This window comes from Polistes fuscatus, unplaced genomic scaffold (genome assembly GCF_010416935.1).
Source record: "Polistes fuscatus isolate 324 unplaced genomic scaffold, CU_Pfus_HIC Scaffold2, whole genome shotgun sequence".
Classification (NCBI taxonomy): domain Eukaryota; kingdom Metazoa; phylum Arthropoda; class Insecta; order Hymenoptera; family Vespidae; genus Polistes; species Polistes fuscatus.
This window is the reverse complement of record NW_025113096.1, coordinates 4505280-4531611: the sequence shown is the minus strand read 5'-3', so window position 1 is coordinate 4531611 and position 26332 is coordinate 4505280. Positions and strand designations below refer to the sequence as shown.

The window sequence follows — 26332 nt, the reverse complement described above, 5'->3', positions numbered from 1 at the left end:
AATACAATTTTGTATTTATCCTTGATTCTTCTTCTTACGTCGAATCTGAAAATAATCGAAGTTTAAATGATTGAGAATTTAAAAGGACATTGTGCGGTGCAACGATCCGTAATCATTGATTTTAAATGCATGATGTTGAAATATTTATGACTAACGATCACGATTATCGACGCTTTCGAAGTAAACTCAATTGCAAAAGTATTTCTTAATGATTTTTTATAGTTGTTGATTGTATTATCGTTAACGTTGTGTCTTAGAATATACAGCCCTGCCATTTTATACTACGGCGCACCTATGAGATGCTGAGGACTGTCTCGACGGTAAAAGATGCATCATGGCGACTCAGCTAATTATCAACGTAACCCGAACGTTCTTATTTTATTCCTCTATCTGTCTCTCCTTCTCTCGAATTTTAATACTCTTTATGAAAAAAAAACAGACAAAGTATGTAAGTATGTTTAACATTATTTTAATTGAACTTGAAATAGAAAATTTGTCTAGAAAAGAAATAAAACAATTTGTATATTCGTTTGGATCGTAAACGGGAATGAGAAACGACCAGACCAAAAATACAGGAAACATTTGATTATTATCACTATCATTATTATTATTATTATTATTATTATTATTATTATTATTATTATTGTTATTATTATTTTAAGGGGAAATAAAAAACAAAAAGGAAAAGAAAAAAAAATAACGAAGGGCTCGGTTGATCATTTTATACGAGGGTGGACTTGGTTCGTGGCAGCCCTACTTCGATTCAATAGGATCCTTGGTTAACAATTACCACGGCGTACAGACACACACACACACGCACGTACGCATACAAATGTACAAAAACGTGTATATATATACGATATATACACGTAAGTTAGTTATGCGAGGTGGGTATAGTTCGAAAAGAACGATTGTCATTCCCCCTTTGCCCTTTTTTCTTTTCTTTCTGCTTTTTTCTTTTTTTAACACAGGGATACCTTATCGTCCCTCGTCACCCATGGCTTATCCTTCATTCACCCTTCCCCATTTTCATGATACATCGATTTAAATCTAACATTTACCAATGGTATATTACTTTGTGTCTTTCATACACACACACACACACATATATATATATATATGCATTTAAGTAATATACATCCAGTCTGTAAAATAGATGGATAATATTCTCGATATTTACCCTTGTCCCGAATCGAACGAATTGAATTTCGCGGTCACTCATGGCGTCCTTCCGATTGGTCTAACGAGCTTCGTAACGCAGAAATAAGGAAGTGCCATTGAACCGAAGTTACGTTACATTGAGAAATGATTTATTTCCAAATGACACGTAAAAGAATAATAATAAAAAATCGGCTATGTGAATACAACAAAGAAAATAAAATGAAAATGTATTTATGCAAATATAGAAGTTTTAAATATGTATCAATGATTATAGGTTATGAGAAAAGTTATAGAAAAACATTTGAAACACCCTGTACGCGTTAGTTGTGTACACCTTCCTAGTTTTACGCGTTCGTTAGTTATGCAGGAACAGCTGTTACTTTCGAGGAAAATTCAAGCATTTGTATTCTCGTTTTTTGCGCAAGATAGTCTCCTTAATATTTATCTTTATATTTTGTATATTTTGTTTATAATATTCCCAACTCCCGACTGAAGTGATGATAGAATTGTTCGTAAAAAAGAAAAAGAAATTATACATCTACTACAATTCGAATTCATCTATTCGGAAAACTTTTCTAAAAAAAAAAAAAAAGAATCCACGTGATTAAGTGCACACACATATATACATATATATACAGTACTGAAGAAAAACGTACATATTAATAGAAAATATATTTTTTCTTACAAATTTATAAAAAGTTCAATAGTTAAAGTTAGTTTGATGCAAGACGAAGAAAAAAATAATTTTTAAAAATACATCGAAAAGCGTTAATAGGACTCTTCTCGTGCTATGAAATAAATAAATTTACATTGGTATATTCATATACACATATGCGAATATGAACCGTCAGAATGATGAAAGAAAAACTCGTATGCATCGAGTACGATGCACCCGATGATAAAAGAGAATAAACTATATGATGGTTCTCGTCACACACGATGTATGTTTTAATTTAATTGCAGACCTCGCGTAGGTGGCAGACAGCAAATTCACTGACCTCACTCTTTCTCTCTCACTCTCTCTGTCTCTTTCTCTCTCTCTCTGTTTTTCTCTTTCCATCTTTCCCTCTCTGCAAACCGAGACGTTAGTTAGAACGTTCATTTTCAGGGGCTTCGCTTTTCTAACACGAAGGAAACTGTTAAGCTTCGTTGAAATTCGATATCAACCGAAAAAAAAAAAGAAAAAAAGAAAGAAAAGTAATCTGTCCTGATTGAAACGTATTTAAATCATTCTATGAGTATTATTAGCATCGATTATATTAATACTAATATACATATTGTTCATTTGGTATTTCATGATACAGATTAAAAATGCAGATATGGTATAAATAATATCGAGATCATAATATATTAATAAAACGGCAACTTCACAGTATGGTTCTTTACGTCGGACATATTGTTAAAATTATTACGTAGTTAATTACTTCAGTGTACGATTCATTTATATTGATAAGATATTTTTCTTACGTATATATGTATATATATATACATACGTGTGTATATATTTTTAGTAAGTGTTATTAAAAATTCTAATTTAAAGATTATTCGAATGAAGAAATTACTATTGTTGCTAATGTGACCAAAGATGTTCGCGTCATCAGGTAATACAAATTTATTTTTTGGAGTTAATCAGCGCCCACATTTGTCAAATCAATTTTCTTATTATTAAATATAAAATGATTAAATCAAGACACTCAATATGTCTACGTCAAATTACTATAATGGATTGGATCGAATACGAATTTTCTTCTATATATATATAAAGTTGTTTAAAAGAAAACTTTAATCAGATATCTAAATGCATTGTCCTGTATTTAGTAACTAATAGCATAATGGCATTGATCCAAACACCAAGTAGAACTAATCTATTACACGCAACATGCCGTGGCTTAGAAAATTTCCTAGGCAATGTCGGCCACGTCAGAAAGACCCCTATCATTGCAAACCCTTACATAATTGCAACGTATAAACGTGCATGCGTGCTCGATGCACGCGCACGCGCTTTTTCCCCTTGGGTATCAGGATTGTACGAATGTTAAGTGTTTTCTACGATAAATTATTCCTAACTCGTAACAAATATCTATAACTCGGTTACACGCGTAGATGTTATTTCAAAACATATAAATAATATAATAAATCTGCTAACTACAATGCATATAAATCAAATTTATACGCGATGAAAATTTTTATATTTAAATTAAAAAGGTTTAAAATTTTTTATTTATTTTTTTCAGTTCTTGTTGTCTCGAAAATGATCTATAAGAGCAATAAAAAATGGCGGAAGATAAGAGAAATTTGTAGATCCGAAATAATATATTCATTAACAAAATTTGTCAACTAACATAAGTTTTAACTAATTCACCCTTCTTCTCAACCTCGTATCAACCCTTCCTTATATATTAGTAATTTTTTTGTATGCGAAAACTCCGTACAAAGCCCATTCCTATACTAATATTAGACTCATTTTATAAAAGGTAATAATAGATTCCTGTTTTATCACCTGTCTATAATAATAGATGTCTATATCTTTTAATTTATCAACAATCGGTAACAGTAGATATCTATTTTTGAAAATTACCTACTGTCAATAATGGCAGATTTCTATTTTTCGTTAATTTACTAATTTTTAAATTACACACATATACCAATGCATACTTAAAAAAAAACAATAAAAATTTCGCATAACAAAAACAAAATTAACAAAATTACAAATATACATACATGAACACAATTATTGCATTGTCGAGTTTATCCTTAATAACGAACATTTTCACTTTTTATTCCATCAACGAAATGTATGTTGTTCTTAAACATCTCTCATTAAAAACACAAATAATAATAATATATATTATAATTTAAAACACAAAAAAGAAAGACACAAAGTAGTTACGTGATGTACATACATACAACAAGCTTAGGAAGCCCGCGTGTTCTACTAGAATCGTTCGTTTAATTTCGGTTGTAATCGTGAAAGATCGGATAAAACGTAGCGAGTGCGCATGCGCAGTTGAGCATTCTCGCTTGACCAATGTACGGCTATCGATAGTATCTTATTTAGCGGGATTATCATCGTTTCATTCTCGTTTTTACTTATACTTTTCTGACACAATCAGTGTATATTCTTACCATCAGCAAGACACTTCGGTTAAAAAGAAAGAAAGAGAGAGAGAGAGAGAGAGAGAAACGGAGATAGAAAAAAAAATAAAAAAAGAAAAAGTAAGCGTGATTCTTTTATCCTTTTTTTCTGTTATATCCAAGTATTCTAGACTCGGTGAAGACGATAAGTTTTTTTTGTTCTTCTTCTCCATTTTAACTTCCATCTTTTTACATTCACGATATATCTTGCATTACATTATTTTCTATTTTCTTACACAGGTAACATCGCCGACACAATGGCATCGATGAAATTATCGGCTAGTTCAAAATGCGTCAAGTACCTTATGTTTATCTTCAATTTAGCCTTTGTGGTAAGTTTTGAGTGTGAACGATCGGGATTTAGCCGATAAATACGTGCAAGTGGTTTTTTTTAGTGCAAGTGCATATTAAAAAGAGAAAGAAAAAGAGAGAGAGAAAATGAATGAGACATAGATAAATAAGTAGAGTGAGATAGAAATAGATAAATACGTCGCAATAATTCTCTGAAATATATATCATTGGAAGTGCCACGAGTACGAGAAGACGTATATACACATATTATATATATATTTATATATATATGTACAACGAGTGTATATGTATGTGTAAGCAAGTACGTCAAACGCCGAAGACTCCTCCTGCATCTCGAATATTTTTTAGTCTTATTCTTTCTCAAGGTGAAAGAGATCGTTGCACCAGCTGCACTAGCTGCTGTTGCTAATGGTGGTATAACCGATACTTTTGCTGCTGTCGCTATTTAAAAAAATTATTCTCGACTTCTAACGTCGAAGAAAGAAAAATGTATGAATCACATGTGGAAAATACGTCTTAACGTTTCGTTTCTATACTCATTCTTATTTTTCTCTTATCTTCTTCTTTTTCTTTTTCTTCTTCTTTATCAATATTTTCATCTTACGAGACAATCGTCATCGATTCATGTAACCAACTTTGAAAACTTAAAATCGAAATCTTTCTGTTTTTTTGTTTCTTTTTTTTTTCTTCTTTTTCTTGCGTGTACGAAAAACAAATAGGGAAAGACGGGACGAAAGAAAGAGAAAGACGAGAAATAATATAAAAAAAAATATAGATTCTGAATACCAGGTTAACTCTTTACCACCAAGAAAACCGGTCTTCTGACGTTGACTCTTGTTCGCAGAAGGTGTATATATATATATAGTAAGAGAAATCTTTTTTTCGTTTTTTATTTTTTCTTCTGTTTTTTTCTGTTTTTTTTCCTGTCTTTTTTTTATTTTTTAATGCTATACGGTTTCGCTACACCAAACGCCATATTTTTCGTTTCATATTAAACATTTTCTTGAAAACACACGGTACGGTATGATGCAGCCAATGTTACGAGAACGCAAACGTAGAGATGGAAACGTTCAAGATTGTCTTTTTTTTTGTTTCTTTTTAACGTTCGATTTAAAATATCGCGAAGATTATTCGCGCGAGTGACGTAGTTTGTTTATTTAATATTGTTCTCGGTAAATTTTGGCTACGCGAAAGATCGTAAAAATTATCAGACGCATGAAACTTTCACGATGATTTCATTTTCTTTATTCTTTTTTTTCGGCGTCGATCGATTCTCGATCCATCTATGATAGTTTGGTCATTTTTATTACGTAAAAAAAAATATTGCCGTAGGAATAATTTTATTTTTAATTATCTTTTAGTCTAAACTTTTCGAAGTTATATGATATTTTTTATACTCTCGTATCTACATGCGCGCGCACGGAAATGTTTATATAACGGAATATATATATATATTTTTATTACGGTTTAAAAATATAAATAAAATATTATCTTTAACAGATAAGATAGATAGGGTAGAGAAAAATTGAATTTTAAAGAAAAATCGAAAAAAAAAAATTTCGCTGCGGACAGGATTCGAACCTGTGCGGGTAGAACCCAATGGATTTCAAGTCCATCTCCTTAACCGCTCGGACACCGCAGCTCATGTGAGTTGCTTGTCTTATTCGGTATAAAAGCAACCTCAAGACCAACTGTGTTCTTATATAACATCGAATAAACGCATTTAAATAATACGTACTGTTATGCAAATTTTCTCGTACGAATAAATTATTAATCAATAATTTGATAATTAATCAATTATTTTCTTTTTTTTTTTTATACGAAATCAATAACGTGAACATTTTTATTTTTTTATTTTTACGTTTTATTAAATTTTACGTCAAGATGCATTTTCGTTTATTAATGCTTTTATAATGTTTAGAAATGTTAATCAAATCATCAGAATATTACTAGTTCATTATAGGTTATCTGAATAATAGATGTTTCTATTTTCTGTTTGTTTGTCAACGACAAAACTATTTTCAGTACAAGAAAGAGGGACTGAAAATGATAATGATTAAGGGAAAGATTTATTCATTGTTCATTATAAATAAGAAATACTTAATTGCCACGAAAGCAAGATGGCGTAGTCAAAAAGAAATGTTATCATTGGTAAACAAAGAATCAACACTTTCAACTTATATTGAAAAATTCTAACCTATAATTATTTTTTGCTCTCTTTCTCTCTCCCTTGATAAACCTGATATATTTCTTCGAAAAATGATATTGTAAACATTGATTGGTCGCATGACTCAACATTTGAAGTATTATTGAAGATAGAAATAGCATATGATAATTTATATATCAAGCTCGTTTTTTTCTAACTTTCCCCATTATGATTCGAGCAATAATTATTCGATGAAACGTTAATATTTGTCGAAAATATTGATCGTTGAAAATCTTGAAATTTTCCTTCTTCCTCGTTACATCATTAAAAATAACTTTTGTTAGTTAATCTAACGATAAAGAAAAGTTTCTTTTTTGTCTAGTCTACGATATCACGATAAACAATATAAACTTGTTCTTAAAAAATACATACACACGTATGCTTAACGGGTGTATATATGAATATTATCTTGTTAACGATAGTTCTAAATAGTAAAAAAAAAGGAAAAGCAAAAAGAAAAAGATAAGACAGAGAAAATGGGGGTAAAGAAGCCATATAAATGATCAGTAACATGTCCCCAACACTCTAAGTCATGTGAATTAGATTAAGTTGTAAAAAAGAGAATATCACTTTCTTGCTAATTTAAATAATGCAATTTTAAAATGGCGAGAATCTATCACGAGAGAGAAAGAGAAAGAGAATGAAGAAGAATTCGCTTATGTTAGTATTTTATCGATTAATTGAAAAGCGAACGATTCTAAATGGAACATTTTGTGAGTGTCGCTTGATTAAATAATTAACAGTACTCGTTACACATTGAATAAATAAAAGTTGTTGGAATCTATTAACGATGTAATGTTTGAGCTCGTAAAATATAATACAATGGTTACGCCACCTTTGCTCGCATAACTTCCGCGAATATTTCCACGTAATTTATAATAAACAAAAAGAAAAATTAATAAAAAGAGTCTCGTATTATCGTATTTTAAATCATTATGATATATCATGTATGTAATATATATTTTTAATCAATTTATCTAATCGTAAATGATTACTTTTTTATAAATTAGATATAGCTACGTGAGTAGGTTGAAAAGTTTTGAGCCTGTTTCATAAAAACAGACCTGTATCTACATTTCGCTGGGCCCTGTGCGAAATGTAAAGTTAATATTTATATAACATTTATGGAAATTTTAATTGTGTCAGGATATCTTATTAATTAATTCATTAAATCAAAATATAGGGAAAATATTTATCCGCTTAAATATTAATTTATTACAATCGTAAAGTTATAACTTTTCTTTCTATTTTATTATTATTAACGACGAATATGAATACTCGTGCGTATCTATTTTTTAATATAATCTTTCTTCTTACATTTTTTTTTAATTGTATATACGTCGATGAGACTAGTTAACAAGAAGCATTACGTTTATTTTTGAATTTTATTTATTTTCAGATGACGGGAATAGTATTCCTGGTCTTGGGTACGACTATTCATACGGTTTATTATAATTACAATCACATCCTTGACAATAAATATTTGTCGGTACCATCGTTGATGATAGCGATCGGTATTATTATCTTCTTCATTGCTTTCTTCGGATGCTGCGGTGCCGTGAAAGAAAATTATTGCATGCTGCTTACCGTAAGTATTAAAACAAAACAAAAAAACAATAACTTTTACAACTTCTTATCGAATAAATTGAAACGTTAATAATTATGTTTTTTTTCTTTTTGTTCACAGTTCACGGGTCTATTAATATTTATTTTCATACTCGAACTTTCTGCCGGAATTGCTGGTTACGTTCTGAGATCAGATGCAGGCGAAGTTCTTGAAAACAAGATGAAAGCTACTATACCGAGGTATAACGAGAGTGTAGAGATTACTAAATTCTGGGACGAACTTCAACGCGAAGTAATGTATTTTCTATTATTTTTATAATATGTTAATTTATATATATATACGTAATTAAAAAATTCCCATGTATATACTATTATAATTTATATAATAATAGTAATAATATTATATATATATATATATGATAATTAATATACTAACATATTAAAATATACAGAATTTCCTATAATCGTAGTGTGTACGGTATACTCGACAAATTTTCAAACTTATTTTTCTCTAAACCAATTGTTTACATGAACAAATTTGTTTCTATATTTTCGAATTAATTTTTCATGTAGAATCATTCCTTGCTGCTGCTGCTGTTGCTTGCTTGCTTGTACCACCGATTACAGGAAACCTTGTATATAACTCTGTATATGGAGAGATACAATCTAAAAAAAACATAAACGTATATTAAAATATTTAATTTGTAATATTTAAGGTGATGTGCGTCATCAAAAAATTATCCTACGAAGGAAAAACAATAAAATTCTTTTCTTTCAAATTCTAGTTTAAATGTTGCGGTGTTACGAATAGCACCGATTGGATGGCCAAATTTAACAATACCGATCTTCCGCTGAGTTGTTGTGCTACAAAGTATGGACAGTTTGGTTCCAGTATTTGTAACAATACGGCGGACACTGTTCATAAGCAAGGATGTGAATACACGTTCGAACAATACATCAAGGCACATGCTGTGCAACTAGGTGGTGTTGGTCTTGGTATCGCATTTATTCAGGTAAATCTTTTTCTAATTAGTTATTAAAGACTCTATTCTTATTTTTATTAATTAATGAAATAATAAATAAATAAATAAATGAATAAATGACTAAAAATAAAATTTGATTACAGGCAATAGGCATATTTTTTTCCATCTATCTGGCACGATCTATTAGAAATAGTTACGAAAGTGTATAAAGTAACAACAATAACAATAACAACAACAACAACAAAAAGAAATAAAAAATATATCTTAAATAAGACGCAGCAATGAATTCCATTTAAAATATTAAGATTTAAATTTTCCATCATAAACGAGACTTCAACAGATTTCTCGTTTATATACTTTTATATACTATCATATATACATGTATATGTGCGTATACATAAAAGTAATCTCTTCCTCTTTTAAATAGTCTGATCGATTTATACGTGTATAGTTACACATGTTGTACGATCGTTTTATATTACACACTTCTCTCCCCTTTTACTTTATTATTATTACATTATACATATATATAATATATATATATATATATATATATATTGTGTTTTCAAGCAATAGAAAAGAAAAAAGCGTCATTTGGCAACGATTTAGTAAGTTATTGTTATAATTAAAAAAATTGATGTGTGTGTTGTAATGCTTATGTAAAACAAAAATGTCAACGTCCATTGTGGACGATTCTATAGATTTTTAATAAAAATCATATTTACCAATTCTTTTTTCTATTTTTATGCACACACGTATATATATGTACACGTACGAGCCGATGATTATGTGAAATTCAACTAACGATTGACAATTAGAAACAAATTTATTTATTGATTTTAATTAATAATAAACAAAACAAAAATATAAATTAAATATAAACGTAATCATCGGTTTTTGCATTATATTACATAATAAATATTACCTATTCAAAAAATAGAAAATGTACATTTTATTCTAAATTATAAATTGGAATTATAATTAATTAAATATTTATTAATATAATTATATAATTAAATTAAATATTTTATTCCAAATCAATAGCGTTGTTATGAAATAATTTTAACATATATATATATGACGAATAGAACTATGTCAGTTTATTTTCAAAAAGAAAAAGAATGTATGAATCATAGATGACGATTAAAAAATGAAACTTTTGCTTTTTTACTAGAAAGTTCGCGTGTTTCTTTGTCACGCTTATAGGTAACATGCACACCTTATCATTTATTTCGTCTACGAATAAATAATGACGTAGTTAGTTCGCGTGTACTTAAAATCATAACTTTACTAGTGTGTGTTTCATTGAAATAAAAAAAAAAAAGAAAAAATAATCATAAGTATATAAAAAAACGTATAGAATAAAATTCGATAAAATTCATTAGGTATTTCATTATAAGAAAGATTGATACTTATGAAGAACTTTTGAATCCACCTGTTACTCGAGAGACTCACTTTACTTATCTTCGACCATACGCGAACCATTTAACGATAACGCATACATGCATACAAGTATAACATATGTATACTGATATCAATGGATCATAGTAGTTGTTCGCAAATACGCGTATATCTTTCTAGCACCTGATAGCGCGGTTTCCTTACACAAAACCTTTCAACATAATACGATGTATATTACGTTTTATTATAAAACTTGATATACCCTATTCTTCTCGTGTATTAATAATAAAATATAATTTTATATAATTATATTATAAAATAAAACTGTAATTACAATATAATAATATATTATTTTACGTGTTTTTTTTTATTATAGATTAAAAACAATTATAATATATTATAATATATATATATACGAGATAAAAAAATAATTATTTTTTAATGGATAAAATGAAAATGAATCATTAAAACCATTAATTGGATGTTCATTCCAACATATAATTTGATATCGAATAAGATATTGAAGCATACATTATTGCTCTTCTCCGTTTCCTTTGAACACGGTAGGTAATTACGACACTGCAAAAGTATTACGTCTACGTTCCATTAGAAGCCACATTAAAAAAAACTGATGTAATCGAGAAGTTAGGTTGAAAACAGGTATATACACGGTTGTAATCGATGTGATCCTTGACAGACAGGATCGACAGGATTCTTGACTTTGTAACATAACAAAAAAAAATAGAAAAAAAATGACGAATGTAAAAAAACAAGAAAGAAGAAGAAGAAAAACAAATTCAAATATAGTATAATATAATAAAAAAGAAAAGAAAAACACACGTAGAACATTATAATGTCATTATATTAATATCTATTTGTAAGAATGTATAATTAATTCTAGATGAATTTTTTCTTGCGGTTGGTTGTGTTGTGTGTGTTATCAATTGTGCGGAAAGATATCGAAGGAGGCGCTCGATCGTCGAAAAGGCGAGGCAAAATAGCCTCCTCGACGATAACATAGTCATTGCCATAGTTGAAAGAAGCAACAGCAGTCGGTGTTGTTCCGAGCGTGGAAGTGCACGGATCTCTCTTTTTCCTTATAACTGATATATTTATATTGATTTTGTTTTTATTTTTTTATTTTTTTTTTTATATCAATCCTTCTCTTTATCTCTTTCTCTCTCTCTGTGGACCATTATTAATTACCTGAATTTAAGAAGAGGACCAAAATGGCGGCCACACATCTCGATGTTGGCCTACGTTGCATCAAATATCTTCTTTGCGCTGTCAACTCACTTTTTGTGGTTTGTACATATAATGCTTCTTTTTCCTTTTTATTTTTTTTATTTTTCTTTACATTTTCGCACGCATAAGCGCACGCTCACACGAATTTTACATATGATTATTTTAATCTTACGATTTAACAAATTATTACACCATATATTTCCGATTTGATTTTGATTTGGTTTAAAAGAAGAAAGAAGCCATATTGTTTTTTTCTTTCATTTTGTTTCTTTTCTTTTTAAGCTAACTTCGTATACTTGACCTTGAAAAATTTTCCTCGTCCATATTCGTTTTCCTGTCCGCGTTCATTTTATTCGATTATTATTATTACTATTATTATTATTATTATAATTATTAATACTATATTTTACTTAGAATCTTACGTGCGCGAAATTTGTTTGTCATTCTTTTTTTTTGGTCACGCTTCCTTTTCTTTATTTTTTTTTTTTTAATAGGAATACTTTGTAATTAGAGAATACGTAGTTACATGCATAATGTGTACATCGATGCATGAATACATATGCATATATATATATGTGTATATATATATATATATGTGTAGTAGTACTATACATACGTACGTTCGATCGTTTCTTCCTTCTTTCCTCATTGATCGTCTCGTTTGTCCTTGAGTGTAACACTAACTGAACCTTTGAAATTTTCCTTACTTCTTAATGCCGAAATATATGTCTTTAATTATATTTACATAATACTTAACACACACACACACACACATTCCCCTCCACTCGTACAATTATGTATATAGTTAATAATTCAAATATTCGTACAGTAGAAATTAAAAAAAAAATATTCAAGAAATATTTTCAACGTCTTTCGTCAGTGTTAATTAATTTTTTTGGAAACAAGGAACGAACGAATTCGTAGAATAAATACTTAGATTTTGTCATTATTATTGATCTTTTTTTTTTCCTCCATCCATTTACTACCACCATTGTTTTCTCATTCGAGGAAATAAACCGACGATTTATTTTCTTTCTTTCTTTCTTTCTATGAACTGTTGTAGTCCAATGCATTTCGTACAAAAAAAATGTTTACTGAGCTCAACGTCGAGCTTTTCTAAAAAAAAAAAAACTCAAAGCTATTTTGATAAAACCATACGTCTCGGTGCATAAAACTTCGTCGTTATAATCCAAAAAAAAATAGCAAAATAAAAAAGAGAAAGAGAGAGAGAGAAAAAGAAAGAAAAAAAGAACGCAGTTAATGTTTTAAAACGATAGAAAGAGGATTTTCAATATTTGTTTCAAATTATGACGTTCTGAAAAATATGATTGCATCGTTGTTAATTGTATAAAAACACATATACATCCTGCGATGCTTATAATAATAATTCAAGAAAAAAATATTTTGTTATAGCCTTTTTCCTTCCTCTCTTTTTGTTTTTCTTTTCCTTACCAAAACGTTAAGTTTTAATGTGGTGCAATTTGCGATAAGAAAAATAATAAAGAAAAAAAATGATAGTCACACAAGTCCGATGAGTAATACGTAAATTATATTTTGTTGTTTATTGTATGTCGCGACGTTTGAGATTAAAATTTATTCCATTTTTTTCTTTTTATAAATTTTATCTAATACTTTTCATATTTTTATTATATACCTGTTTTTTTTAAATCTGTTAATTTTCTTAATATTCGTTCTACGTACAATTCTTTATCCGCGATTTGTGTAAATTCTGTTATACCAAATGAATTATCAACTAATTGTAAGATAATATGACGTTCAAAGATATCTGCTCGAGATATTCGTTCTCATTTGATAGCAAGAAATAAGAAAGGTTAAATAAAGTTTACTTTACTTACCAGCTAACTCTTTTTATCGTTCCTAATATTTTTTTTGTGTGTTCATTTATATATATATATATATAATCGTGCCGCCATTTTCTACTGTCAGGTTTCATTGAATGGCGACACCAATTGCAATTATTATTTTCTTATTGTAAATTAATTATTAATCATTTATACGTTAATCGTAATTAAATAATAAATTAATTAATTATTAAATAATAAATTTATACGTATTAATCATATATTACGTGTCAAAAATGAGAAAATATTTCCTTTGCATTATTTTTATATCTAGATAATTATTTGATTATAATATCGAGAGATGTGATTATTATAATTAAATAGTTACAAATATCAAGGTTTTCTGTTCGAAATTAAAATTTACTTATCATTTGTTACTAATTTTGTAAATAATAAAAATTAGTTTCACTTGTAATATCAAATTCGAAATGTTGTGCAATTTGTCTGCAACGTGTTTAAAATATCAATCAAGATTAAAAATCATTCCAAGAAAAATATTTAACATCGATTATATATTTAAGGACACGAAGAACGGTTTATCAGTAGAGATAATTTTATGATCCACGTATTAATGTCGAACGAAAACAAAATGTTTTCTGGTAAATCGTCATCGGATAGATGATCTTATTTTATCTCTTTTCCTTAACTATTATTTTTCTTTCACAAAGTATATATGAAAAAGAACAAATTCAAGAAATGAATGTTCTTAATGTGCGGTATAATTAAATCGATCTCTTAAATACGTCATATCGAAACATTTTTTAAATTTGCTTAAAGTAAATGATGAAAAAATGAAAAAGAAAAAAAAACAAAGATTCTATTTTAAATTCTCTTACATAATTTTATAATATTTACAATCCCCCCCGACACGGTTTTTGGTTAATTATAAAAACATCATCGATCAATTAATAAAACATTTAATAAAATATTTATTTAATTTCGCATTAACAATTAACACCTCGATTGGTTCACATTGATTGGAAATTGTAATCAGCGATACGTTATCGCTTTCAACGATGATAGCATTCTTTTAAACGATGAACGTAACGCTCCGATGTATTTTCAATGATGATACAATATTGATTTATAGAAATCTTTTAAAATGAAAAAATAACACGTATGATTTTATTTTAATCAACACTAGAAATTCGACGATCCACGTGTCTTCGAATAAAAAAAAAACAAAACTTTACATTAATTATTAATTAATAATAATTCATTACTGATTTCAGTTGACGGGTGTAATGATAATATCGGTTGGTTCAACGATCTATGCCGTTTACGAAGATTTTTCTCATTTCTTGGATCCCAGATACTTCTCACCAGCCACACTCTTAATCGTAGTTGGCATATTGGTTTTTATAATTGCTTTCTTCGGATGTTGCGGTGCTCTTCGAGAAAGTACTTGTATGGTTCTTGTCGTAAGTATTGCAAATATTATTACTAAAAACAATTCATTAAAAATGATCGAATAAATTTGTGCAAATATTTATCTCTTTTGTTCCCCCTAGTTTGCTGTTTCCTTAACAGTTGTCTTGGTGATGGAATTGTCTGCCGCAACTGCAGCGTACACTTTACAAGACACAGTGAAAGATCTTTTGGAGAGTAAAATCAATACCACAATGCATGAATACAATACGAATAAAGAAACTAAAGATGCAGTTAATTTCATGCAATCCAGGGTAAGATTATTAATGATTCGACGATTAATCTATAAACAATAAAGAACTTGAGTTTAATTAGCTGAATTAACATTTTTTTCTAATATACATGTAATCACGTTGTACTTGTATTTACAGTTACACTGTTGTGGCTATAATAGTAGATACAACTGGGATGAAATTAAATTTGATCAAGAAAACGACAAAGGTATACCTAACTCCTGCTGTGGAATTACCGAATTAGATGGAAATAACACTATGTGTAAGATTCCTTATGAAATAGGCTGCATGAGCAGACTTTCCATCATAGTTCATCGCAGTGCACTTTACATTGGTACAGGAGCTATAGCGATAGCTCTTATTCAGGTTGGTTAATATATAAACAAGATACATATTTATATTTATAAGTTTTGTAGCCCAAACATGAGAACCATAAAATATAATATCGAATATGGTATATACAGCTTTGCGTGTTGAATCATAGTGCGAAAGGTTGATATTTGATATAATTGTTAAAAAGATTTACCACACCTATTGTCTGGTATAATAATACAGGGTAATTACAAATGATTCATCAATGTTACATTGAAATTTTTCTCTTTCATATATTATTCAGTATTTTATCATTAATACTATTTGAAATTCGATGAATCATTTGTAAGATGTTTCGATGAACTTATTTGTAATATAAATATTGTCGTATTTTCAGCTGACTGGAATAGTATTCGCGTGTATGTTGGGTAGAGCCATCAGACGACAAAAGACAGAAAGAGAAAGACGTAAGTGGGAATTGAGAGAGAGTATCGTAAACGGTTATCAACCTCTTGGAAAGGCAGATCCGTTGACAACCTTCCCTGTTGTATACATGCAGTCTCCTGACTATCCATTGAAAAGCACTGCAAATTGCTAGTCTTATAATTTCCATTTAATGCGAAATATGTTATTTGTGTGCCATTTTAGAGGTATATCAAAAGGACGATTTATTATTCACGATCGATCCTTATCCTACAAAATAAAGATATCAGTATTTTCTATCAGTTGTCTATTTTACAATAAACATTTGTAGTTCTTTTTTTTTCATTTTTATTTCTTTGCTCTTTTTGATTGCAATCGTAAGATTAACGAAACAAATCTTATACACAATTTTTAGCAATAACATTTTACACAAAGTTCTACCGAACCGAACGAAATAAAAATCATATCAAATTTTATAAATCTTTTTTTTTTGTTGAGAACGAGAAAGTAATTTAATAACTAATAAATATACGTATATTTCTCTACCCAAGCTCGTATTTAAATAAACGCGAGTTTAATTTAATGTGATACCAAAGTTTATATATTTAATATTAGACTATCGAGCAATTTTTAAATAGAATATAGATGTCACGTTAAAATAATACATATTACTTTCACGAATTGTATATATATATATATACATAGAAAAAGACAATAGACATTTTTTAATTATAAATTAAACATTCGTTTGAATTTATCTTTGCTCACATTTTCGCAATGTTTATACAAGATTTTTTTTTGTCTCTTGTCTATAATAAAAATCTACAAATGTAACAGTATTATTTAATAAACAATTAAATAACTGTTACGGGAAAGTATTTTTCATAGTTATAATACTTAAATTTTGATGGTGTCATCCATGTATAAGATATATTGTAATTAATTCGAGAATAAATTTTTTTCTACAACTTATTCACTTTTTCTCTCCATCATGGTATTAGTTCGTAAGGAAACAAAGAGACGAATAAAATAAAATATAAAAATTCACACGTACTGTATTAATATATTCCATTGTATAACTTTTATTTTAATCTTGTTGCTTTACGTTTGATACCTCTTTTGTTAGCTGCTATATTCCATATCACATGACATTTAAAATGAAACTGTGATAATGCGACAGTAAAATTGTTTTGCAAATACGCTATTCAATGGTATTATTTAATTGTTACCAAAAATTGGTTGCTTTTTCAAGAATTTCAGATGCTTCTTTTTCGTGTTTACCATTTTTAAGATACGGCGGTGTTAATTCTCTGTAAGCAAGACAAACGCGTCTTGTCGTTACATCTTCTCGAAGCACTGAATGCTCCCAATTATATCTATAAAAATAATTGTATTGTTAAATAACTAATGCGTTAAAAATATTGCATAGAAGTTTGATAAAATATACCTCGCAAGTCCATATAAAACCATTAATGATTTAGCTGGCATAGGTAAACGTACTACAATGTCTTCCTGTGGTGGTTCTACTTTCGTATCAACTTCGGAAGAATAATTTTCTATGCAATCTAGATTGTAACATGTAATCGATTTAGTATAAGGTGTCATCGTTAATACGGAATCACCTAAGACATTAACCGTGACTATACGCTCTCCCCATATCCAACAATCATCTATATGGGGATCAATAGAAGCTCCTCGTTTTGGATTGTATTCAAGAGTACATTGTTCTACCGTTTGAAAATTATTTAGAATTAGAACTTCGTTGAATTTCTTTTGTACAAATTCTGTAATCTTAGGAAATCCATTGAATGTACCTAAACGTAATTTTCGTTTCTTAAAATTACATTTTGGACCAAAATTCTAAAAGTTAATGTTTAATAAGTTAATACAAATGATAAAATTAATGTTAACTATAGTGAACATTTTTACACACTTGTTTTCTTCTACCACTTTGCGATGGCTCCCACGGTAACTCATCTAGCAACTTCATTAAAGTCGATGTTTCTTCTGTATTTAAAAAATCCAACTGCGCGAAAGAAAAATCATCAAATATCAGAATAATACACGTTTACATAATGTGATCACTTTTATATCAAAATTACTTGAATAAAAACGCCTGGATAATCTATTGGTTGTCCCTCGTGATGAGGATGTTGCTTGTACAATTCTATATCCCATCCAGGCCATGCCTTATCGCAGTACGGACAATAAACATAAGAGGATTTTTCCTACAATTAAAAAATAAATTAGGATTGTAAATATGAATAAGATGTTACATGTTTTTAACATTATAATGAATTTATCAAATAAATAAATCAGAAAAAGATAATTCTAAAAAAAAGATAAAGTACAATTATAATTAAATCTTGGTTAGTAATAGCTTACTTGTAATTTTTCTTTTAAATTCAATTTTTTTATATTAAATTCTTCTTCGCAAATCAAGCAACTACGTATTCCTTTACAACCACATGGACGTACGGTCTCCATTATTTAAAAAATACACAAGTTTGTCTTTAAATTTTTACGAGGTTAAAAAATCAAATTAGATTTCTTTGACAGGTTAGGTTACTTACTACATAATACATATATACGTCACCCTGCCATCATAAGAATATTAGGCGGCAAATTTGAAATTTTTGTGAGGTAATAGCATAAACGTTGAGTGACACAATTTGAAAACAAAAAATGTAGAAAAGAAGAAATTAAAAATATATTTGTATATAATTTTATTATATATAATTTCTCATCAAATTCTAATTGAAAGAGAGAGAGAGAGAGAGAAATGATACCTTTGATGCAAATTGTTTCACTTTATGGTCGTATGATCTCTATTTTTCATAAATACAAGTTTTTCTTTAAATTAAAACAATACTTACTGCATAAGTATGTATGCGTGATTAATCTATGTAATGTTTAATAAATATTAAAAAAATCAAAAGTCATTTTTTTATTGTACTCGTATATTCTTTAATGTTTATTTTTATCTAAAATCCTCCACTTATTACGTTTAATTTTATATACAATTTCAAAATGAAAAATCAATAGATAATTTCAATAAATATTATGATATTATCTTCATCCGGTTAATAAAGTATTTTCTGCATATATGAGGATAATATTCCAAGAAATTATCACTTACAGAATTACAAATACTTGAAAACTATTACTGCGTCAATCATTATCTCTGACCTTTGATCTTTTAAACTTGTATATAACTCTTTCAATTTTCAATCTTCCGTAAAATACTCTTAGTATCATCGAGTGGTGGGTTATTACAATTTAACGAAACAATTATTAAAACACATAAAGGAAATTGATATAAAAAATGATCGTACAATTGTTAGCCATTTTTCTAATACTTCATGTGTCTTATACTAGTAAGTAAGAAACCTGTTTTGAGTTTGAGACACTTTGAAACAAGTTTAAAAGATTTTTTAAAGTGATTTATAAAAGATTATAAATATAAAATGAATTAGTGCACTCTTATTGCGACATGTTTGTAATAATTTATCGATGTGATATTTTTTATTATTTAATATTTTTAGATGGCGATTGTCCTAACATAATAAGTAAGGCTGCCTGGGGAGGAAGGGCGACGAAAGGTATTAATTACCTTATATTACCATTACCATATGTAATAATACATCATACTGTTACACCGGAATGTTACACACAATCTCAATGTTCACAAAGAGTACAATCCATTCAATCTTATCACATGGACACGCTTGGTTGGAATGATATTGGTTATAAGTAAGTTGTTTTTTAAATTTTGATTTTATTATTATTATTGTTGTTTATTAATCCTTTCGGGTATTATACGAAAATATGAATAATGGCCTCCGTTTCGTTATTTCGTTATATTGAGTATTATTTTAAATGTGTTTTTAATATCAATTTTATATTGAAACAATAAGAAAGATATAATATTCTACAAATGGTATACTACGATGTTGATTTTTTGATAATAAACGAAGCAAAGAGGAAAGTGTTTACACAGTGTTCGGATAATAAAAACGTTTTAATAATGATGCATATGAATACTAGAAAGTTCGAACAATTCAGATCATCGGATATCGTAGATTCAAAATATATAAAATGATACTTTTGAAAATATTTATTATAAATCGATATAAACTTTTTCAACTTCATATTTTATAAATCGGCACGAATTTGTTAGGGCAATTCATAAAATATTTTTTGGTGTTTTTTAGAAAATTTGTTTTGACACGCGACTATAAATGTCCGTATTAACATAAATAATTATAAATATTTTCAAATCGATAATTTATTTGATTAAAGTTTCATCATCGGTGGCGATGGTAATGTTTACGAAGGTGCAGGATGGACCAAAGAAGGGGCCCATACTTTAGGATTCAATAAAAATTCTCTCGGAGTAGCTTTCATTGGTAATTTCGAAGGTACGAAATAATTTTAATTATGTAATATGTGCGAAATAATTTTTACACCCTAACTATGAAGAAGAAGAAAAAGAAAAGAAAACAAAAACAAAACGAAATAAAAATAATTCGATTATATTTTATTCTTTTTTTTTATGTTGTATTGTAGACAAAAATGCGAGCAATCAAATGGTAGAAGCTGCACATAAATTGTTTAGATGTGGTGTTTCTAATGGTGTATTTCGTGACAATATTCGTGCCATTGCTGCTAGAGAAGTATCACAAACACTCAGTCCTGGGTATCGTTTAGCCAAACAAATGGAAAGTTGGCCCGAGTGGATCCATGGTGGAACAAACTAACCCCCTTCGTAGGTTGGTTGATTTTTTCAATGTTATTGTTACTTAAAATATTTAAAAACAAAAATATACTTATATTCTCTAGAGGTTCTAAAATATCGGTCTAATAATTCATTTTGTTATTTTCAATTGTAGTTGAAAATTTACAATTACAATTTTCAATTGTAGTTGAAAATAACAAAATAAATTATTAGACCGATATTTTAGAACCCCTAGAGAGTATAAGTATATTTTTTTTTCATTTTGTCATTTTCGATTGTAGTTAAAAATAACAAAATGAATTATTCGAACGTGGGTACTGGCTCCAAAAAGATTCCCTCCTGCCGAGACAGGGATTAATAAATATTTTATGAATTAAATAAATAACTAAATAATTAAATAAATAAATAAATAAATAACATATAACAAATTTTATGTATATCATTAAATTATAGTTAATCTGATCAGGGTAGAATACAAATTACATGATAATTAAAGTAAAATTAAATAGAAATACACGCTGCGCGCGTGTGTGTGTGTGTGCACTATGATTGATCTAATCTTTTAAAAATATATCATTCGAATAAATTATCATTATATATTATTTCTTTTCAAGATGTTTTATGTATGCAATTTATCCAGTTAATAAATAAATAAATAAATAAATAAATAGATAAATATCTTCCACGCAAAATTTGACTTTCAATTAAATTACAAAACGATTGTCACTTTACATTGATGAAATATATAAATTGAATCCATCATTGTCGTAAAAAAAAAACAAACTAAATATTAAACTAAATTTGTTTTGTGCATTAAACAATTGTCTCGATTGAAAGGTATGAATAAAACCACACAGCCTATATACTTAAATATATTTATTGTTCGATTTGGAGGTATGTATTGCGCATAGATCGCTATATTGCAACAATTCATTTTATTACAGTGCAAACACTTTCTTATCGATCTTAACTAATTTTTAATTTTTTTTTAAACGTACACATACTCCCATCTCCGACCACCTTTTTTCATCATCATCATCATCATCATCATCATCTTCTGTTTTTAATTAACAAATGCAAAAAGTGTTTTTTATTGTATTATTTTGTTAATCTCTCTTTCTCTTTCAACGAATCGAGAAATTAAGTGGGGAAGGAGTAGAAGGGGTAAAAGGGGGTAGAAGGGGGCACGATCGGATTATGTGAAAGCAAAAAATGATTGGCAAATATTTTCAAAACAAATCCGTGTTCATCAAAAACTAAATTATCAATATTAAATATAATTGATAATTATTATATAATCCGCGTTAATCTCAAATTATTACGAGAACAATCTTTCCAAGGATGCTTTATTTTAATCTTCATTTTCTTTCTTCTATTATTCTCATATATTTTTTTTTTCTTTTCATCTCAGAGAAGACTAGTCGTCGTCGGGGGGGGTGTCAGGGGCAAAAATAAATAAATGAATTAAAAATATAAAATCGTATTATGTGTGTTGTTATTAGTAATAATTATAATAATAATAAAAAATAAAAAAATAAATATATAAAGGGGGATGGGGAGGAAAGGGGGATTCATGGGATTTATTCTAAGGCCTCGGTTTCGAACTACTAACATAAGCTATATATATATCTATATATCAGATATATCGCCTCTAACAACGATACATAGGTCAATATTCGTTTAGTTTCATTTTATATAATACGTACAGGTAAATACGCATGTATATAATCAGAGACTTGAAAATCGGAAGCAACATGTATGAAATCCGGTTAATTTTTAACTATTATTCGTTACATTCTTTTTTTGTTTGTTTGCTTTGCTTTGCTTTGCTTTGAGCGACAATTATTTGCGTCTCATTATCGTCGTGTATTAATTTTTTTTTCTTTTCTTTTTTTTTGCTTTTTTTCAATGATTGACAAGTAATACGAATTGTGCATAGATGATGTTTCTTTTTATATTTATTTGTTTGTTTTGTTTTTCTTTATAACTTTGGTAGTGTCATTTAGTTTGATATTTTCTTCGATATAATATTTTGTACGATCTGAGAAGATCGTAATAGATATTTCCATTAAATAATAATAATAATAATAATATTAAAAGAATACAAAGCACAATTTAATATTTTGTATAATAATAATTCAAAATTGATATGATAAAAAAATAAATAATATTAATTGTATTATTGACGTATTATATCACCAATGCTCTTTCTTTATCTTATAATTTTAATAAAAATTAAAAGAACGCTTTGAAAAAAAAAAATAAAAAAAAAGGAAGTGTGTCCTCTCATAAATTTTACGTTTCTAAATCCTCTTTGCAAGTCTCTCATTAATTTTACGACATACATTATTTCATTTTAAGTTAACTACATTTGCCATAGTCAGTCGGTCGTTTGTATTTATTCATCCTGCATCTTCACTTTTGTATATTTTCCTTCTTTTTGTCTTTCTCTCTCTCTCTTTCTTTCTTTTCTCACGATTTTTCTTCGCTGATAGGCGAAAAACAATGACGAAAATAAAAAAAGAAATGAAAAAAATCAATCAATTACAAAATCAATCCTGGGAGAAATAAGAAAAAAAAAAACCAAAAGAAACAAAAAAAACAATGTAGAACAAAATCACAAACGGAAAATAATGTAAAAAAAATAAATGATCATTCAAGAGGAGAAAAAAAACCAACTTCTCTCGAAAATGTTTAAAAATTTTTTCCACCATTAATTTTAAGAAGTTAATAATTCTTTGGCGTTATACGACGATATTAAATTACGGTTTTACATGTAATACCCTTTCTTTTTCTCTTATTCTAAGCTAAACAACGAATTATTATTAGGCCCGTTTAATCGTAAAATGTTTCATCATTGAAGAAAGGGGAAAAACATAAAAGAATCATATATATATATAACGGAATAAAATAAATTAAATATTAAAGCTTAAACGAACGACGGTAAAGTAAACTAAGGTTTAACGTTTAAGATTTCCAACATAGTTTTATTATATACTTCTTTGTACGTTTTATGTACAAGGCTCCAGGTTTTGTCGGTTTTACTTTTTTTCTTTTTTTTTTCTTTTCCCAATGTTTTTAATCTTCTTCTTCTTCTTCTGCTTTTCTCAATCTATTTATCTAATCTAATCTAATCTAATCTATCTTTCTTTCTCTCTCTTTTCTGTGTTTTTCTTTCTTTCTTCTTTATTTTCATTCTCTAATGCCAAATAAAAACCTCCGACGAATTATTATTTATATAATACAACACATTGTTTGCCTTCATACATAAAATAATCACACTTTTTCTCTCTCTCTCTCTTTCTCTTTTTCTTTCTATTGAAATAATATAATTGACAATAAATAAAGAATTAAAAGAGAAGGAAGGAAAAGAAAAGATAATTAGAAAGTATAATAATAATGATAATAATAATAATAATAATAATAATAATAATAATAATAATAATAATAATAATTAGGATATATTTATGATAGAAAGATAGAAATGAAAAAAAAAGAAAGGATTTTCTAACGTTGTTCTTATCCTTTTTTTTTTTTGTCAAAAAGATATCTCTTCTTTCTAATACATAAATAATATTATCGCAACACGAATCCAGTTAAAAATCGATGCTAAATGTGCAATCTTCAATAAACAAAGATTGACAATAGCATCGATCGATTACCATATACCGTTTTATTATTCGTGTTCTTTCGTGAAGATTAATATTTCGTCTCGAAAGTTTCTTGCTTTATTATTATTATTATTATTATTATTATTATTATTATTATTATTATTATTATTATTATTAATGGTTTTAACGTGCACCAAATTTTTCGTCTTTTCTTTTTTTTAAATATCATTTTACCGAGTATAATCGTTACTCAATAAAATCATATAAAATAACAAATAATATCGTGCGCGTAAAATTAAGTAAAAAAAGAAAGAAACATTGGAGACGATTTAAAATATACATTTTTATATATATACAGTGAAATATTTCCAGTTATCTGAATAACTTATCTCTATTATTATCTAAACACTGTGTTGTAATAACCGGAACAATTATGTTTGTCTTTCAAATTTCATTCAGATATACTGGAAATGATTCTACTGTATACGCACACATTACACGTACGTACAAATATAAATTCGTCGTTTTTAAGAGTATCTGACCGATGAAAAATCTACAATCTTCGAGAGAACATTTATAGTAATAATCACAATCATAATAATAATAATAATAATAATAATAATAATAATAATAATAATAAAAATAATAATACTAATAATAAAAGCGAGTGTTAAAAGTGAGGAAACGAAAAAAAAAAAAAAAAAAAAAAAGGAGGAAAACAAGAGAATAAATTAGCACCGAGTAAACAAAAATTGAAGAGAACGATTTAGAAAAAGTTGATCATTCTTTGTGCTTTGAAAAAAAAAAAAAGATAAATAAATAAAAAAATAAAGAAAAACTATTTTAATTGTAAAAAATCAGTATTTTAGTAAACATCGAATTTTTGTTTGTAAAAAATCATTGTCATCATTAGTTTTTGAATAATAATAATTATGAATAAAATCATCGGTAATAACTTTAATCATTTTGAAATCACATCATACTTGTTTTTTCACGGTAAATTCGTTTTCCTAACTTACTAGCGGTAAAACTTTGTCTTCTTATATACAATAATTATATGAGCAGCCTTCGTGTTTTTTCATAATAGATTTTTTTTAAGCAATCATTTTAGGTGATCGAAGAGATCGCACTCATGTTCGATCAATGTAATTCATATCATCATCATCATTATCATCATACAAGTATTGAATTATATTGCTCTCTTACGATCATCGAATACATAAACGATTGATCGATAAATTATTTTGTGTGATATCTTTATTTTTTGTGTTTTATTATTATTAATATTTATATATACTTTTTTCTCGTTATTCTTTTCTTTTTTTTTTCATCATTTTTGGTTTACTCGACACATTCCCATTGTTTAGACTAAAAGATATTTTTGTTGTTGTCACTATATATGATCATTGTGATCGATACTAAAAGGATTCGTATGTACTGTACTGATAGAGAGGATTGATTATTAGTACTCTATTTAATAATGATTATTAAAAATATTAATACTTTGCTGTCCGATCAGATTTTTTGTTAACTTTGATATCTAAATATTAATTGATATAGAATTAGCAGTGATAATTTGTTTAACTTAAACATAAAATGATAAATTAAATTCGACGTAAATAATATTGTGGAGGAAATTAGAATATTAAATTTAATTAAGTAAACTAATTACAAATCTCGTTAATATTAGAAAACTATTGACAAACAAAACAAAAC

The 26332-nt window shown here is 27.7% G+C and overlaps 3 protein-coding genes and 1 non-coding gene across 5 annotated transcripts; 2 read left to right on the top strand and 2 right to left on the bottom strand.

Annotated features, from left to right (window-relative positions):
• Nucleotides 1-709: 709 nt before the first annotated feature.
• LOC122516643 lies at nucleotides 710-16569 on the top strand. The gene is made up of 9 exons (XM_043634619.1): nucleotides 710-887; nucleotides 4537-4628; nucleotides 8214-8402; nucleotides 8502-8672; nucleotides 9166-9393; nucleotides 15104-15292; nucleotides 15383-15553; nucleotides 15671-15898; nucleotides 16242-16569. The coding sequence occupies exons 1-9, from the start codon at nucleotides 833-835 to the stop codon at nucleotides 16440-16442; spliced, it is 1524 nt and encodes a 507-aa protein (XP_043490554.1). The 5' UTR covers nucleotides 710-832; the 3' UTR covers nucleotides 16443-16569.
• Nucleotides 6169-6250, bottom strand: Trnas-uga. Its single transcript has one exon. It is a non-coding gene; the product is annotated as a tRNA-Ser (tRNA).
• A 756-nt stretch (nucleotides 16570-17325) lies between the features above and the next one.
• Nucleotides 17326-18853, bottom strand: LOC122516642 (alpha-ketoglutarate-dependent dioxygenase alkB homolog 4). The gene is made up of 5 exons (XM_043634618.1): nucleotides 18653-18853; nucleotides 18370-18495; nucleotides 18201-18293; nucleotides 17715-18127; nucleotides 17326-17643 (listed from the first exon to the last, which is right to left on the bottom strand). Exons 1-5 carry the CDS (start codon nucleotides 18752-18754, stop codon nucleotides 17493-17495), a joined length of 885 nt encoding a protein of 294 aa, XP_043490553.1. The 5' UTR covers nucleotides 18755-18853; the 3' UTR covers nucleotides 17326-17492.
• Nucleotides 18854-19482: 629 nt separating this feature from the next.
• Nucleotides 19483-21383, top strand: LOC122516641 (peptidoglycan-recognition protein 2-like). 2 transcript variants are annotated; one of them, XM_043634617.1, is made up of 5 exons: nucleotides 19483-19644; nucleotides 19813-20020; nucleotides 20570-20688; nucleotides 20837-21039; nucleotides 21287-21383. In XM_043634617.1, the coding sequence occupies exons 1-4, from the start codon at nucleotides 19593-19595 to the stop codon at nucleotides 21025-21027; spliced, it is 570 nt and encodes a 189-aa protein (XP_043490552.1). In that variant the 5' UTR covers nucleotides 19483-19592; the 3' UTR covers nucleotides 21028-21039; nucleotides 21287-21383. The 2 variants fall into 2 exon arrangements, with proteins under 2 accessions (XP_043490552.1, XP_043490551.1); XM_043634616.1 differs by having other exon boundaries at nucleotides 19490-19644; nucleotides 20837-21383.
• Nucleotides 21384-26332: the final 4949 nt, after the last annotated feature.

Bases quoted from the DNA above. Each gene is read 5' to 3' on its own strand.
- LOC122516643 (XM_043634619.1), top strand. From the start codon at position 833: ATGTACAAAAACGTGTATATATATACGATATATACACGTAAGTTAGTT. The intron at 8,403-8,501 runs GTAAGTATTAAA...TTTTGTTCACAG, and splicing joins ATTATTGCATGCTGCTTACC to TTCACGGGTCTATTAATATT. The intron at 8,673-9,165 runs GTAATGTATTTT...TTCAAATTCTAG, and splicing joins GGGACGAACTTCAACGCGAA to TTTAAATGTTGCGGTGTTAC.
- LOC122516642 (XM_043634618.1), bottom strand. From the start codon at position 18,754: ATGGAGACCGTACGTCCATGTGGTTGTAAAGGAATACGTAGTTGCTTG. The intron at 18,496-18,652 runs GTAAGCTATTAC...TTTTAATTGTAG, and splicing joins ATTTAAAAGAAAAATTACAA to GAAAAATCCTCTTATGTTTA. The intron at 17,644-17,714 runs GTATATTTTATC...TTATTTTTATAG, and splicing joins GTTTTATATGGACTTGCGAG to ATATAATTGGGAGCATTCAG.
- LOC122516641 (XM_043634617.1), top strand. From the start codon at position 19,593: ATGATCGTACAATTGTTAGCCATTTTTCTAATACTTCATGTGTCTTAT. The intron at 20,021-20,569 runs GTAAGTTGTTTT...ATTTGATTAAAG, and splicing joins TGGAATGATATTGGTTATAA to TTTCATCATCGGTGGCGATG. The intron at 20,689-20,836 runs GTACGAAATAAT...GTTGTATTGTAG, and splicing joins TTTCATTGGTAATTTCGAAG to ACAAAAATGCGAGCAATCAA.